General features: G+C 39.0%; 1 protein-coding gene across 1 annotated transcript in view; it reads right to left on the bottom strand.

Annotated features, from left to right (window-relative positions):
* LOC117167911 overlaps positions 1-12,082 on the bottom strand; it is a 216,115-nt gene extending 204,033 nt beyond the window's left edge. The window contains exon 1 of the mRNA XM_033353153.1: positions 11,977-12,082. Coding sequence (XP_033209044.1) covers positions 11,977-12,023 — 47 coding nt within the window. The 5' untranslated portion in view covers positions 12,024-12,082. The remainder of the gene's footprint in view (positions 1-11,976) is intronic.
* Between the last annotated feature and the right edge of the window lie 1,632 nt (positions 12,083-13,714).

Below are 13,714 nucleotides of genomic sequence, written 5' to 3'. Positions count from 1 at the left end.
GGGGACTCACTAAAATTAAGCACCCCGAATCATCTTGCAGATAAAAGGAGTCCAAAATCGCACTGTCACCTCCACGTGGTAGACTCTGGAAACTATAACTTGGTAGGATGTAGGCTGCGACAGGCGTTAATTACTAATCCGTTAGTACTTTATTTACTCAAACACTTTATAGTGAGAAGTTGGTTGAATCTTGTATTTGTTTTAAAAAATTGCAAGAGCAATAACCAATTATTGTCGGATAATAAATTAGAATAGTGAGGAATCATTTATCTTCAGAAAAATACTGTTCATTTTTAAGAAAGTGCTTTTTACTTAATATTTTTTCATAATAACTTTAAAAAATTTTAACTTCTTCAAACTTACTGGTTAACATTACTGAATAGTTTTTTCCGATGACTTCATGTAATTTTGGATCAATGTGAGTAATACAAAAAAATGGCATACTTGAAAACTGTTCCGCGGTATGCTGCCGCATAACGCCCGAGTGCGAGCGCGAGGACTCCCTCTACAACCGGCTCTGTAACTCAATGAATTTCAATTTGTCCATTTTGTTATTAGACATTTTTCATAGTAAAAAAGTCAAGCCTTCTTTTGAGACTATTTAAAAAAAAATCGTAGATGCCTAAATTGCGAAAAAAAGTTAAATAAACAATTGATTCATTGAAAAAATTGTTTAAACAATTTTTTTGTTATAAATAATAAAATAGGATGAAAGCGTGTAAAAAGGACTTTCCAAAACCCTCATAAAAATTTTAAATCGCGTAATTAGAGAGGAAGTTACAGGCGTTTGAAACTACCCCTGCAGGCATTGGGGTTGAAAATTCAACCCCCCCTCACTAGGGGAGGGTTGGTAATCCTGGTCTATAAGTATTTGGATTAACTACTGTCGGGTAGGCGAACATATTCCCAGAATTTAGAGACAATCGAAAAACATGACTTTTTGAGTTGGGGCAGTTGAGGAATAATGCCCCTTATATTCTACTCTTTCGCATTACGTAGGATAAAAAATAGTAACAGTAGTGATATTAGTTCCTAAAATGAGCGAGCTTCCAGGGCTTCCGGTTCCTCTTACCATAAAAAAATGCATTTTCCGCGAAATTGAAAACAATTTTCGTTTTTTTACTGTCCCTTTTCAGGATCACCCGTTTGGTTCTTCCCTACTCCCTTGCTTTCCCTTACTTCTTCCAATTTCTTCATCCACATCACTCCCTGTCCACTACCATCCAAGATCCACTAACACACTCATCCACACTCAACTGTCCCTCTTCCTCTCTTGTTCATCTCTCTAATACATGTGCCCAAGAATCCATTTCGTATCCACATACTCTGCATAAATTCTCTTCATCCATCCAGTATCTGCATGCTCTCACTCCTTCTCCCATTCTGAACCGTACAACCACACTCCATTTTTCTTCCTTTTTTATTTTTTGCAGATATTCTGGTTCCGTCAACCCTTTGACCATCATATAACATCTATTGTACCTCGAATCTATAATATTTGTCCATCTCTCTTCTCCTTGTTTAACCAATAGCTCTAACTCTATGTCCTGCCACTCCATAACCCCTTCTCGAATATTACACACCCTTCTCATTTTTCTCCTTTCTTCCTCTTATTTTGAATTTTGCACATTACCTCTCGCTTCATTGTTCCGAATTTCGCCGAAACAGGCTTGTGCAATTCTACTTCCCTCTCCCCTTTTTAGCTTCTCTTCAAACCTCCAGGCTCTCTTAATTTGTCCAGTCACCATATTTTCTCTTTCTAACTCTTCTTTTAACATGTATCCTGAACAACTCCAGCTAACCCCCATTACCCACCTCAAAAATCGCTCATGCATGCTCTCTACTTTCCTATGTTCCTTCCATCCCCAGATCTCAACACCACAACACAACACCGCCCACACCAACGCATCAAACAACCAGACGCTCATTCTCCAATCGTTCTTGAACCTTCTCTTTCCTATACTCCATACTTGGCCCATTACTTTACTCGCAAATTCAATTCTTTTCCTCGCCTGCAGCTCGTTTCCCCCTTCTGCCTCAAACCAAAAACCTAGATAACAGAACTCCTCCACAATTTCCACCTTTTGTCCGTTCATCTTCCAAACGTAATTTATTTCGCTCTTTTTATTTCTGAAACACATCACCTTTATCTTATCTACGTTGACCGTCAGCTCTTTTGTTCCGACATACTCTTCGAAGATTCTCATCATTAGGTTCATCCCCTTCTCATCATCTGCCAATAGAACTACATCGTCCGCGTATGCTAGAGAGTATAGTTTGCTATTACCTAAAACCGTTCCTCCTTTTCCTTTCTCCTTTAGCTTCTCCTCTAAGTCTGCCAATATGATACTAAATAGTAACGGACTCAACGGACACCCTTGCCTTAGACCTCGGCCTGTTCAGAAAACCTGCCCTTTTTTCTTTCCTATTTTCACTCTAATCCTGGTTTCAGTAAAAATTTCCTTTATCCTCTCCACCAACTTTTCCTCTACACTCTTCTCTTTCATTGCCTGCCATAGCACTTTTCTGTTCACTGAGTCAAACGCTGCTTTGAAATCTACGAACAAAGCGACTAGTTTCCCTTTCTTTCTCCCCAAATTTCTGTTAAGTAAATAGTTAATTACGTAGATATTGTCTCTAGTTCCCATCCCTTTTCTAAATCCCGTCTGATTATGTAGGATACTTTCTTTTTGTTCTACCTGACTCTCCAACCTTTTTCTTAAGATTTCTGAATATATTTTATAGCCGACAGACCTGAGAGTGATCCCTCTGTATTCCTCTACCTTTTTTCCTCCCCCTTTCTTGACAAGCGGTACCACCAGTCCCGTCGTCCACTCTTCCGGCCAACCTTCCCCTTTCCATACCTTGTTGCAGATCTTCCACATCCCTTCCCTATTCTCTTCTCCTCCAAACTTCATCGCTTCATTCTCCATCCCATCTTCTCTCGTCGTCTTGTTTCTTTTTAACCTATTTATTGCCTCATCCACTTCTTCTCTTGTTATCTCGTTCCCTTTCTCCATTTCTCCTTGGACTATCCTACACTTTTCCCCTTTGATCTTATTTTGCTCTCCCCCTAATAGACCCTTAAAATAATCGGTCCATTCCTCCATTTCTATTTCTTCGTTAACGCCCTTCCTTTCCCCTCTAACCCTATTTATCACATCCCACACCCTACCTTCTTTGATCGTTTTTTCTACTACTGCTTTATATTCTTCATTTCCCCTTTGTGTTTTTATTTCCAGCATCTTCTCATGTTCTTTTTTCCTCCTGTTATACTCCACCTTCTCCATTTCCCCTCTTCTCCATTTGCTCACACACTCTTTTATTCTCTCTTTACTCTCCCCGCTTTCCTCGTCCCACCAGCCTCTCTTTCCCCCTGCTCTTTCTTCATTAGTACCCAGCTCATCCTTTACCTTTTCAATGAACCCCTTCAACCTTTCAATTAACGAGTGTATTCCCTCCTCTTTTTCATACCTAACCTTCTCCTTTTCCATCTTTTGTTTAAACTCTTTTAATTTATCTACCCCCCAGATTCCCATTTTCGTGTTTCTTTCAGACGCTTTTTCCTTTTTCCCTCTGCCGCGCTTATCCTGTTTCTCCTATCATTTATTTCTGATGATTTATTTCTAGATTCTTTTTCGTCTCCCTTCCCCCTACCTTCCTCAAGAATTTTTCCTTTTTTCCTTAATTCTTCTAATTCTTCATCCCAGCACCATTCCTCCCCATTTATCCATAACCTGTCACTCCCTATCCACACCATATGGCCCTTTTCCTCTCTACCCAAGCCCACTGCTCTATTTGCCATCTCCTTTTCCTCTCCCCCCTGGGAATCATTCAAAATCATGTTTCATTCAAAATATACCACAAATGACAGAAACACACACACAAACACACACACACACACATATATATATATATATATACACTACCAGTCAAAAGTTTGGATTCACTTAGAAAAATCGTTTTTTTTTTATTTATCGCTTTAATTATACCGAAGCTAAAAAAGTTTCTTTAAAAGATTAATTCTTTTCGAAATTCTGTTTAAAATAAGCCCAGGGTGAAAACAATTTGTCTAGTTTTTAAGTAGATATTCCAAAAATAGTGTAACTTTCAATATTTTCTTACATTTTCAATAACTTCCGAAATAGTGAACGTCTTTCAATGTTTTTAGGCTCATTTTAAACCTTTTTTTTTCACCGTATCACAACAGCTTACGAGTATGAATCGTAAAAAATGTTTTTTCGAATTGCAAGAACTTGAATTTGTAATAAAAAAGTTGAAAAAATTGAAATATTATTTTTAGTAACAAAAATATTTTTTGTAAATATATGAAACGTATAATCAAGAATTTTCTATGTAATTACCTCAAAATATATATTTATTTAACTTTTATTCTGATTTACCTACAGATAAGATGTTTTCAAATTTATCCAACTTTTTTATTACAACTTCAAGTTCTTGCAACTCGAAAAGAAATTTTTAATGACTCATCCTCGTGAGCTGTTGTGATACGGTGAAAAAAAGCTTAAAAATAAGCTAAAGAAGATTAAAAAATGTTAAAGATTTTGGAAGTTATTGAAAATTTAAGTAAACATTGAAATTTACACTATTTTTGCAATATCTACTTAAAAACTAGACAAATAGGCTTCACCCTGGGCTTATTTTAGACAGAATTTCGAAGACAATCAACCCTTTAACGAGACATTTTTTAGCTCCGGTATAATGAAAGCGATAAATACAACAACAAAAGACGTTTTTTCTAAGTGATCCCAAACTTTTGACCGATAGTATATATATATCAAATAGAATCAAAACGAAGGGCCTATGACAAAGCCACCGAACGCGTCCTTGGGTTGCGGATAGAGGTTTCCTGTACCAAGGGTTTCTGCTGAATATGGTTACAAAAATAAATAGGCAGTCGCGGACAATTTTCCAGGGGTGGTCCCGAAGGAATTAACCCCCAAGCGGAGGTGTGAAAACCGTGCCAAAAGCTGAATGGCACCTGGGTGAGGTGTCTAGAACGGTGACTCTGGGATATCGGGCGACCTCTCAAAGTACGCAGCCTTATCCTTGCATGCGGGGCTCTACAAGGATGGGCGAACCCCTTTCCCTAGCTTCTTGTGGGAACAAGAATGACAACACCAAACATAGTTGTAGTAAGTGCGGTTCAAAACAACAGAACCCGCAGGGCTCCCGACAATGGGTCGGCCAACAATACCGACCAATCTAGAGCTGGGGGAGCCAATGAAAATGGATTCAATGCGATGGATCTGCGGGATCTTGCGACCTTTGCGTGGACGGAGCAACTGAATCACGACTTGCTCGAGTGCTGCGATGTGAGTGTGGCCCGTGAACGGGTTTACATGGCACGGCTGCATGCTCTGTAGTACGAGAAACACCCGGAGCTATCGCACTTTTCGCAGCAACGTCTGCGAAACCATGAAGAATTACTCCGTAAAAGCGGATATGTAAGCGAAACGCCTACTTTACCCAGCTAGAACAAGCCGGCAACAGAGTAAGAGAGGCGACACTGAGACTAACCGCAGTCAGGCATCCAATTGAGGAAGAGCGATGCTTTATGACCCGGAGAAACATCAACACCAAGGTTTCTCTCAAGCCTAAAGATCTGGCTGAAATGGATGACGAGCTTTGTGGACATTTTTCCGGAGAATCCAACCCCTGGGCTGTCAATTATTGTGTGTATAATGCAGCGAGAGCTTTGGCTGATGCGAACCGTAAAACAAAACCAACGGTTGATCATAAGACCAAAAGACGAATGCATCAACTTGCCATAAAGATAGACTGGGCAAGACATACGCGTGTTGCATTCAATGTGCGATTGGCTACATCATATCTGGCAGGAATTTTACCGCCAAGGTTTGAAAGTTCGCGCGCGAACTCCGGACCCGTTATCACACACTTAAGAAGTCAAAGCTGCTGACCATCAGGCAGCATATTGTTGAGAGAATACGGATACTATTTGACGCTAAGAGAAGTCTAGAGCGGAGGGAGAGTTGGGTCAGAGAAAATCAACAGTTTCTCTCTGACCCATCTGGACAATTCAAAGACAGTCCAGTTACTGTCGACATAGATTGGACGAAGACTCAAAAAACATAAATAGCTTCTTCAACGAGCTGTGTGATGCCCTCAGAACACCTGATCAGAAATGCCCACCCATCATTATCGAGGAGGTGAAAAAAGTATTAAGAGGAAGGAAGAACTATTCCGCACCGGGATCACATTGCATCGAAACCTTCTGGTGGAAGAAGTTTCCTTCAACCCATCAGCATTGGGCCCGTATTTTCACCTCATATTTAAAGTCGGAAGAGCTGATTCCGGAGTGGTTGGTGGAAGGACGCACAATACTCCTGCCGAAAATAGGCAACTTAGCTGACCCGAAGAATTACAGGCCAACCACTTGTCTGAACACACTGTATAAGATATTCACAGCTATCCTACATTATGGTATTGTTCGGGCAATTGAACCTGTGTGGCAAGAAATGTATGAACAACGACGCTCAAAGAAAGGCGTAGCGGGATGTCGGGAGAACCTACTCATCGATAGATGTGTGTGCAAAGATGCGGCATTCTACCAGCGTGACCTATCGATGGCCTGGATGTATTATCGGAAAGATTTCGATTCGACGTCTTATAGTCTTATCATCTGTCTTTTGCAAATATTAAAGGTTCATCCGCAAATAGTTAGGTGCAGAGAGAGATGGATGCCGCTTTGGAAAACCAGATTTACTATCTTATCTGGAAGAAATCGTGTGACAGCTAACAAGGTCGCTTTTCAGAGAGGTGTCTTTCAGGGCGACACCATGAGCCCACTCCTCTTTTGCCTTACATTATTGCCACTATCTCTAGAACTTTGCTATTCCGACGGGTACTTGTGCGTCAAACCTGCAGATCGAAAGTACAAGGTCACTCATGTATTTTACATGGACGATCTTGAGACCTATGCTAAAAACAGAGAGCAACTGCATTTAGCTCTGGGGATTGTCGAACGATATACAAAGGAAATTGGAATGGAATTTGGGTTAGACAAATGCGCCAAGGTTTATTTGAAGCGAGGAAAACTTAATGGCATCCCTGAAGATCCTGAGCTCGTTGATAGAAGCGCTATACGACACCTTTGCGCTGGAAGACTTATGCATACTTGGGCGTGCCACAGATCCGCATTCAGGATGTGACATCTATAAAGGATACTTTCCGAAGCAGATACAAACGTCTCATCCGACAGATTTGGTCTTCCGAACTGTCGGCGAGGAACAAAATATCTGCAACGAACATGATTGCCGTCCCGGTAGTATCATTTGGAGTAGTTCCATGGGCGAGGAACGAGCTCAGATCCCTTGATATGAAATTGACACAAAAATTGACGAAAGTTGATTTTGAGGTTAGATTCGCTTAAGTGATATACTGGGTTTCTTGGCAGTATGTAAGAGTTCAAAGGGTAAGAAGGAAGAAGGAGTTAAATAGAGACAAATGGTCACAAGAAATTAGTGTAGGAATGCGAGTTTTTAGTAAAATTTTTTTAAATTCTGAAGAGGATAGAAAGTGACAGGGATGGGAGAGGTGAGGCCAAAGGCCAGTTAACAGGGTAGAGTCATGTTGGTTATGCACAGTCCACAACGTGATTTTGGAAGAAGGCAGAGCAATTTAAGTGAGAAGAGTGAAACAAATAGGGACAGCGATAGCAAAGAGAGAGAAGGTAGCAGCGTAGACGAGGCAAGCAATGAGGGAAGTGCAGATAAGAGGTTCACTACGCCTTAGCACCCCGTACCAACGACAGAATCGAGACGTGGAACGTGGCATAGGCGCGGGAGGCCCACTAATTTGGAAAATCTAGCATCGAAATCGGGAACCTCGGGGTCACGGGATTTGTTGGGCAAGTGGCAACAGTCGGCCAGCGCGATTAGCAGCGAGGGCATCAATAGCGAAGGGGGGAAAGCGGTGGATGATGAAAGAAAAAGAACGCAGATGGGCAAAGAGGCGGAGATGGGCAATGACTTTAAAAAGGTTAAGAAAAAAAAAGAACGCCGGAGAGAAACAGGGGTGAAGGGGATATCTTCATAAAGTTAGAAGCCCTTATAAAAGGATTTAAAAAGGAGACTTGCGGAAGATTGGATGAGAAGTGCGGAAGAGTGACTAAAATTAAGAAACAAGGGGAAGAAAGAGGAAGAGATTAGGAAGGTGTAGAGAGACATCGGCGCGCAAGTTCGAGTGGACGGGATAATAAGACTAGGAGGGACTAAAGAGGGCAGAAAATGTTTGTTTTTAGTGAACTTGGGGTGTGAGCAGGACAAAAATGAAGTTATGGAGAAAAAGAAGTTGTTGAAAGGAAGAAATGAAAGAATCGAAGAAGATATGACGTAGCGGGAAAGGAGAAGAAAGTGGCTAATCAAGCGAAAGCCATGTACTGAGATGTGTAAAGGTAATAGGGTAAGAATTGGCAGAGATAGGATATGGTTTAACGGAGAAATATGGATTTGGAACGATGAAGTAGAAGAAGAAAGGGACGGTAGGAAAGGGATAGTGAATGAAGGGGACAAAGAGCATGAAAAGGGGAGTGCAAGGGTCATGAGGGGGAGGGAGAAGTTAAAACGGCAGAAGGACCTGAATGAAAGGAATAAACGAGACAAGCACAACAAGAGTGACGTGCAAGTAGCGTTATGGAACGTGTCAGGACTAAATACAAGGACAAAGGTTTTTGGGGAGAAGTGCAAAAATGGGATTTGATAATGATGAGTGAGACGTGGGCGGATGAGGAAGAGTGGAAATGCTTGAAAAGAATATTACTGAAAGCATATGACTGCAGGATGCAACCAGCAAGAAGGTAACACATGAAAGGGAGAGGTATGGGTGGCATGGTGTCAGGGGTAAGAAAGGAACTGGTGTTAGAGGAAGAAAAGCGAGAGTGTATAGAAGAAAAGGATGGAACAGCGGGTAGGAGAATGAAATTAGGAAAAGTTGTAGTAGATGTAGTATGTGTCTACAGAATAAGAGGAAACTGAAAACGAGAATAGTAGGGATAAGATGAATGAGGCGATTGCAAGGCTGAAAAGAAATAAGGCAACAGGGGAAGATGGCTTAGAAAATGAAGCACTGAAATATGGTGGATTAAGGGTGAGAGAAAATATGTAGAGGATTTGCAAGAAGATATTGGAAGGAGAAGTGGCCGGAGGAGTGGAAGACATGGCTGGTAGTACCGTTGATTAAGAAAGTAGAAGGCAAAAAGGTGAAGGAATATCGAGTTATCACACTCATGTCCGTAGGATATAAAATTTATGCGAAATTGCTTAGAAGGAGGTTGGAAAGACAGGTGGAAGAGAAGGGAAGTATACCACACAACCAAACGGGTGTTAGAAAAGGGTTGGGAACCATAGATAACGTCTACGTGCTCAACTATCTAGTTAAAAGAAACCTAGGACGGAAGAAAGGGAAGCTAGTCGCATTGTTTGTAGACTTTAAGGCAGAATTCGACAATAAGATAAGAGTAAAGATAGGAGATAAGAAAGGTGAGGAATTATGGACAGGAAGGGGGCTCAAGCAAGCGTGTCCTTTAAGCCCACTTCTATTTAGTATTGTTCTTGCAGATTTACAGGAGAAGTTGAAAATGAAAGAGAAAGAAGAGACAACATTAGGAACGGGCGAACTGTATTCACTAGCATATGCAGATGACGTAGTGCATTTAGCGGATGATGAAAGAGGTATGAATTTGTTGATGAGAGTGTTCGAAGAATATGTGAGAGAAAAGGGTTTAGCAATAAATGTAAACAAGACCAAGATGATGTGTTTCAGAAACAAAAGGGGTAGATTAGAGTACGAATGGAAGATAAATGGCGTAGTGATAGAGTTGGTTGGTGACTTTTGCTACTTAAGATTTTGGTTTTAAACGAGAGGAGAAAGCGAGCTGCAGATGAGAAAGAGATTGGAATGCGCGAGTAAAGTAATGGGGCAAGTATGGAGTTAAGGAGAAAGAAGGTTGAAGAATGACTGAAAGGTGAGAGTGTGGATGTTTGATGAATTAATATGGTCAGTGTTAAGCTATGGTGTGGAAATCTGGGGATGCAAAGAACACAAGAGAATTGAAAGTTTGCATGAGAGATGTTTGAGAAGGGTTTTAGGAGTGAGCTGGAGTTGCCCAGGTTATATGCTGAGGGAAGAAATAGGACGAGAAAAAATGGTGATGAGGCAAGTAAAAAGATCCTGGAACTTCGAATAGAAACTAAGAAGGGGAGAGGGAAGCAAAATTGCACAAGCCTGTGCCCGTGAGGTCCTGGATAAAGAGAGGAGGGGTAACCTGCGGCTTTCAAAATGGGAGGAGAGATATGAAATGAGGCGTGAATTTGGTATACATAAGAAGGGTACAGAATGGGATAAAATAGAGGAAGAGATGAGGGCAAAGCAAGGTGAGGAATGATGGGAAAAAATCGTAGATTCAAGTCACTGCAGCTGGTATAGAATGGTTAAGAGGCAGGGGGAACCAGAGTACCTGAAAATGATTAAAAGGGAGAGAAAATGGAATAGAGTAGTATTTTTTCAGCTTATATAAGTATTCCTTCAGCAATACGTTGCTAGAAATGTTAAATTAACTTCTTTTTATTGTTTATGACACCAATACAGTTCCATTTTTGAGAATGAAAGAAATCTTAAAGGATTTTGCATCTATAGTATTTTCGCAAAAATCTCGCAAATAACCCGAAATGGAAAAAGGTGTTTAAGACATTTTTCACGAAATTTTTTCGAGAAACAGTTATCTTTCTATGACTTTTTTCGTATATTGTGTGGTTTTGGCAAAAAAATGTACATTTTTGTTCTAGGTAAGAGGAAATGGTAAGAGGAAATGGAAGCCAAGGGCAAGGTCGCAAGCGTTTAGAAATAATAATAATAATTTAAAACTTGATGAAGTGAATAGATCGTACGATAGTATAAGGCTTATTTGTCAGAATACTTGTAATGGTTATGTAAAGACTCTCAAACTTGTGAAAGGGAGAAAGTATAAACAAATAAAGAATAAAGAAGTGATATATTTTTTTTTAATTTTTTGATCATGTATGTTTTAAATATTTGTGTCATTGAGGTCTTAAAAATTATTAATTTTTTCTATTAGCTACATTAATCATTTTAACAACAAATATTTTTTAAACTATAACAAATAATAATCAATAATATCAGAAAAATAAAGCATAGAAATATAAATTTCGAATTGCTTTCAAAATTTATCACAAAGTTAAATTTTATTCTTATTAAATTACATATTTTCATGAATCTTACTTATTTAAATAATTAGTAATAGCTGCTCTTATTTTTTCATATGTTTTTCTGTTTATTTTCAAACGGTATCAAATTTTTAATTATTTGTACTTTTTCTTGAAGCAATTCAATGCAAAAGTCAGACCAACTGATCGTAGCGCCATCTATTGTATTAGTTTGATTGACATTTCCCTTCCAGATCCTAAGAGACCTCTTACTATACACATGTGTATAGTAGTAGTTCTCTTACGATCCTCGAACTTATATGTATACCACGGAGTAATAATAAGCAGACCCATGGAGAATAGACATAAGGAGACAAAACTAGTTGAACTGAAAATGAACACTTTTCTGTTGCTAGAAGTACGCACAAACGCATGCGCAAAATCACACTTACGCATAGTTCAAAACTTCCCGAGCGTGGCGTGCCAACCGCACTTAAAAAAATATGGCTGCCGATGTGAACGCGAGTCGAATGTAATTAAATAATGATTGAACAATTAATAGTTTGTGAATAAAGGCAAGGATGTTACAATTAAAAATCACTGTATAAAAGCAAAAGTTTCCAATAAGTGTGGTTTCAAGTGTTTAGTGTACAAGACTTGTAGGGTTGTGTAAGTTGTATGTTTATTGCTTTTGTTACGAACGCTTCGAATACCTGTTGCACGCATAGTTTTGGTAAAAGTAATTTGATATTTTCATAAACATACTACCTACCTCTTCCATGGCAAGAGAAGTGACCGTTTTTGTTGAAGTCCATGCATTACAGATTGGTCTCCTTATATCTATTCTCCATGAGCAGACCAATCATGCTGTACAAAGCGTCTCGAGTTTTGCTGCGGTAACTACATTTAATGCCAGACTGGACGCTTGAAGCTGTCGCTAACAACGAACAGGGTTGTGCAGTGACGCGTCAGTCGAGGTTTCTGACGTATTATACATAAAATATGTATTATACGTAAAAAAAACCTGTAAAAAACGTAATAAAGATGGTGGACTCGGATCGAGCATAATATAACCTCACTTTTTTTAATTATGTTTATGTACAGAGACTTACATTGTTGTTGTTTATCAGAACTTCATTTGACATCAAAATATCACCAAGAATATCAAAACTTACACCACTCATTTTATAATTATTATTTTGACTGCTTTCATATAATTGCATTAGGTTTTCTTCTAATACGTTCATAATTATATCGAACTTTTTTCTGAAAAAGTTTTGAAATCAGCGAAAATCCTTTGATGATTTGTTTGTTTATTTTGAAGATATTTGCAGTTCATATGGTTTGAAAATTTACCTGTGGTTTCTTAACCTTTCTTTAGCCGTATTCGATAATACGAGGTTGCATCCCTGACAAAACGCAACATTTTTACAATTTTTTTTTAAAGGAAGGATAATTCTTCCCAACATGAATTCCTCGGTCTGCCGCTTCTATTCATTGTCGAATTTGTAGAATAATATATTTTTTTTTCATTCACTTTAAATTTCATGCATGCAACATAATATCGCATACCGCTACCGGCGCTATTTTAAAGTTATGTAACGAAATGTGATAATGTCAACACCATCTTGAAAACGTATATTACGTTTTGTAAAAAACTTAGTACGTAAATTACGTAAAAAAACCCTCATGTAATTTACCTAAGGTATATTACGTGCACAGCCCTGAAAACGAACGGGTCATGCACACTGTGATGTGCTATTTCCATTTCTCCCGCAATAAGTGTGCGAGTGAGTGCCATGTTGAATTAATTACTTTTCGAACAATGGATGAATTTTCCACCAGAAAAGATCAATTTTATACCAAAAATAAAAAAGCTACAATTTCAGAAAAAAATATATAATCACGTACCGTACTAGGTGAAAATATAGTTATTCTTGATACACTTTTGTTCCAATAGAATGTTTGACACTTTGGAACACAACACGCCTTTTTCAGCTAGATTTTTATTTTTTAAATTTCAAACGGTTAAGGTTACTTGAATTTCCAATAACTTTTGTATATAATTGATATAACCTTAATTTCTGCCGTGTTGTGGTTGTCAAGCACTGGCACTCACTCGCACAATTCTTGCGGGAGAAGAGGAGATAGCAAATCACAGTGCGCATGTCCTCTTCGTTGTGACCCTTGGCCTTAAACACCTAAGTTTGGCAGTAAATGTACAGTTACGGCAATCAGAACGTATGCACGGTGATCGGTCTTCTTTTTATTAATCTGTGATGTATACAAGTTCCAGACAGGGATGCTTATTGATAATTAGAATAAGACGTAATAAAATGCTGGTTGATTCAAGCTAATAATCGAGCATGCGCAGAGGTTAGTGAGGTAGATCAATGATTCCTTATCCCACTATTTAAATCGAACCTATGCGTTTTAAAAAACGACAAGTATAAGTTATGGTTTAAAAAACGTTGTGACTGTTTAACTCACACGATATAAAAATAGACGTT

The sequence above is a fragment of the Belonocnema kinseyi genome, chromosome 2 (assembly GCF_010883055.1).
Source record: "Belonocnema kinseyi isolate 2016_QV_RU_SX_M_011 chromosome 2, B_treatae_v1, whole genome shotgun sequence".
Classification (NCBI taxonomy): Eukaryota; Metazoa; Arthropoda; class Insecta; order Hymenoptera; family Cynipidae; genus Belonocnema; species Belonocnema kinseyi.
This window is presented reverse-complemented; position numbering and strand designations above follow the sequence as displayed.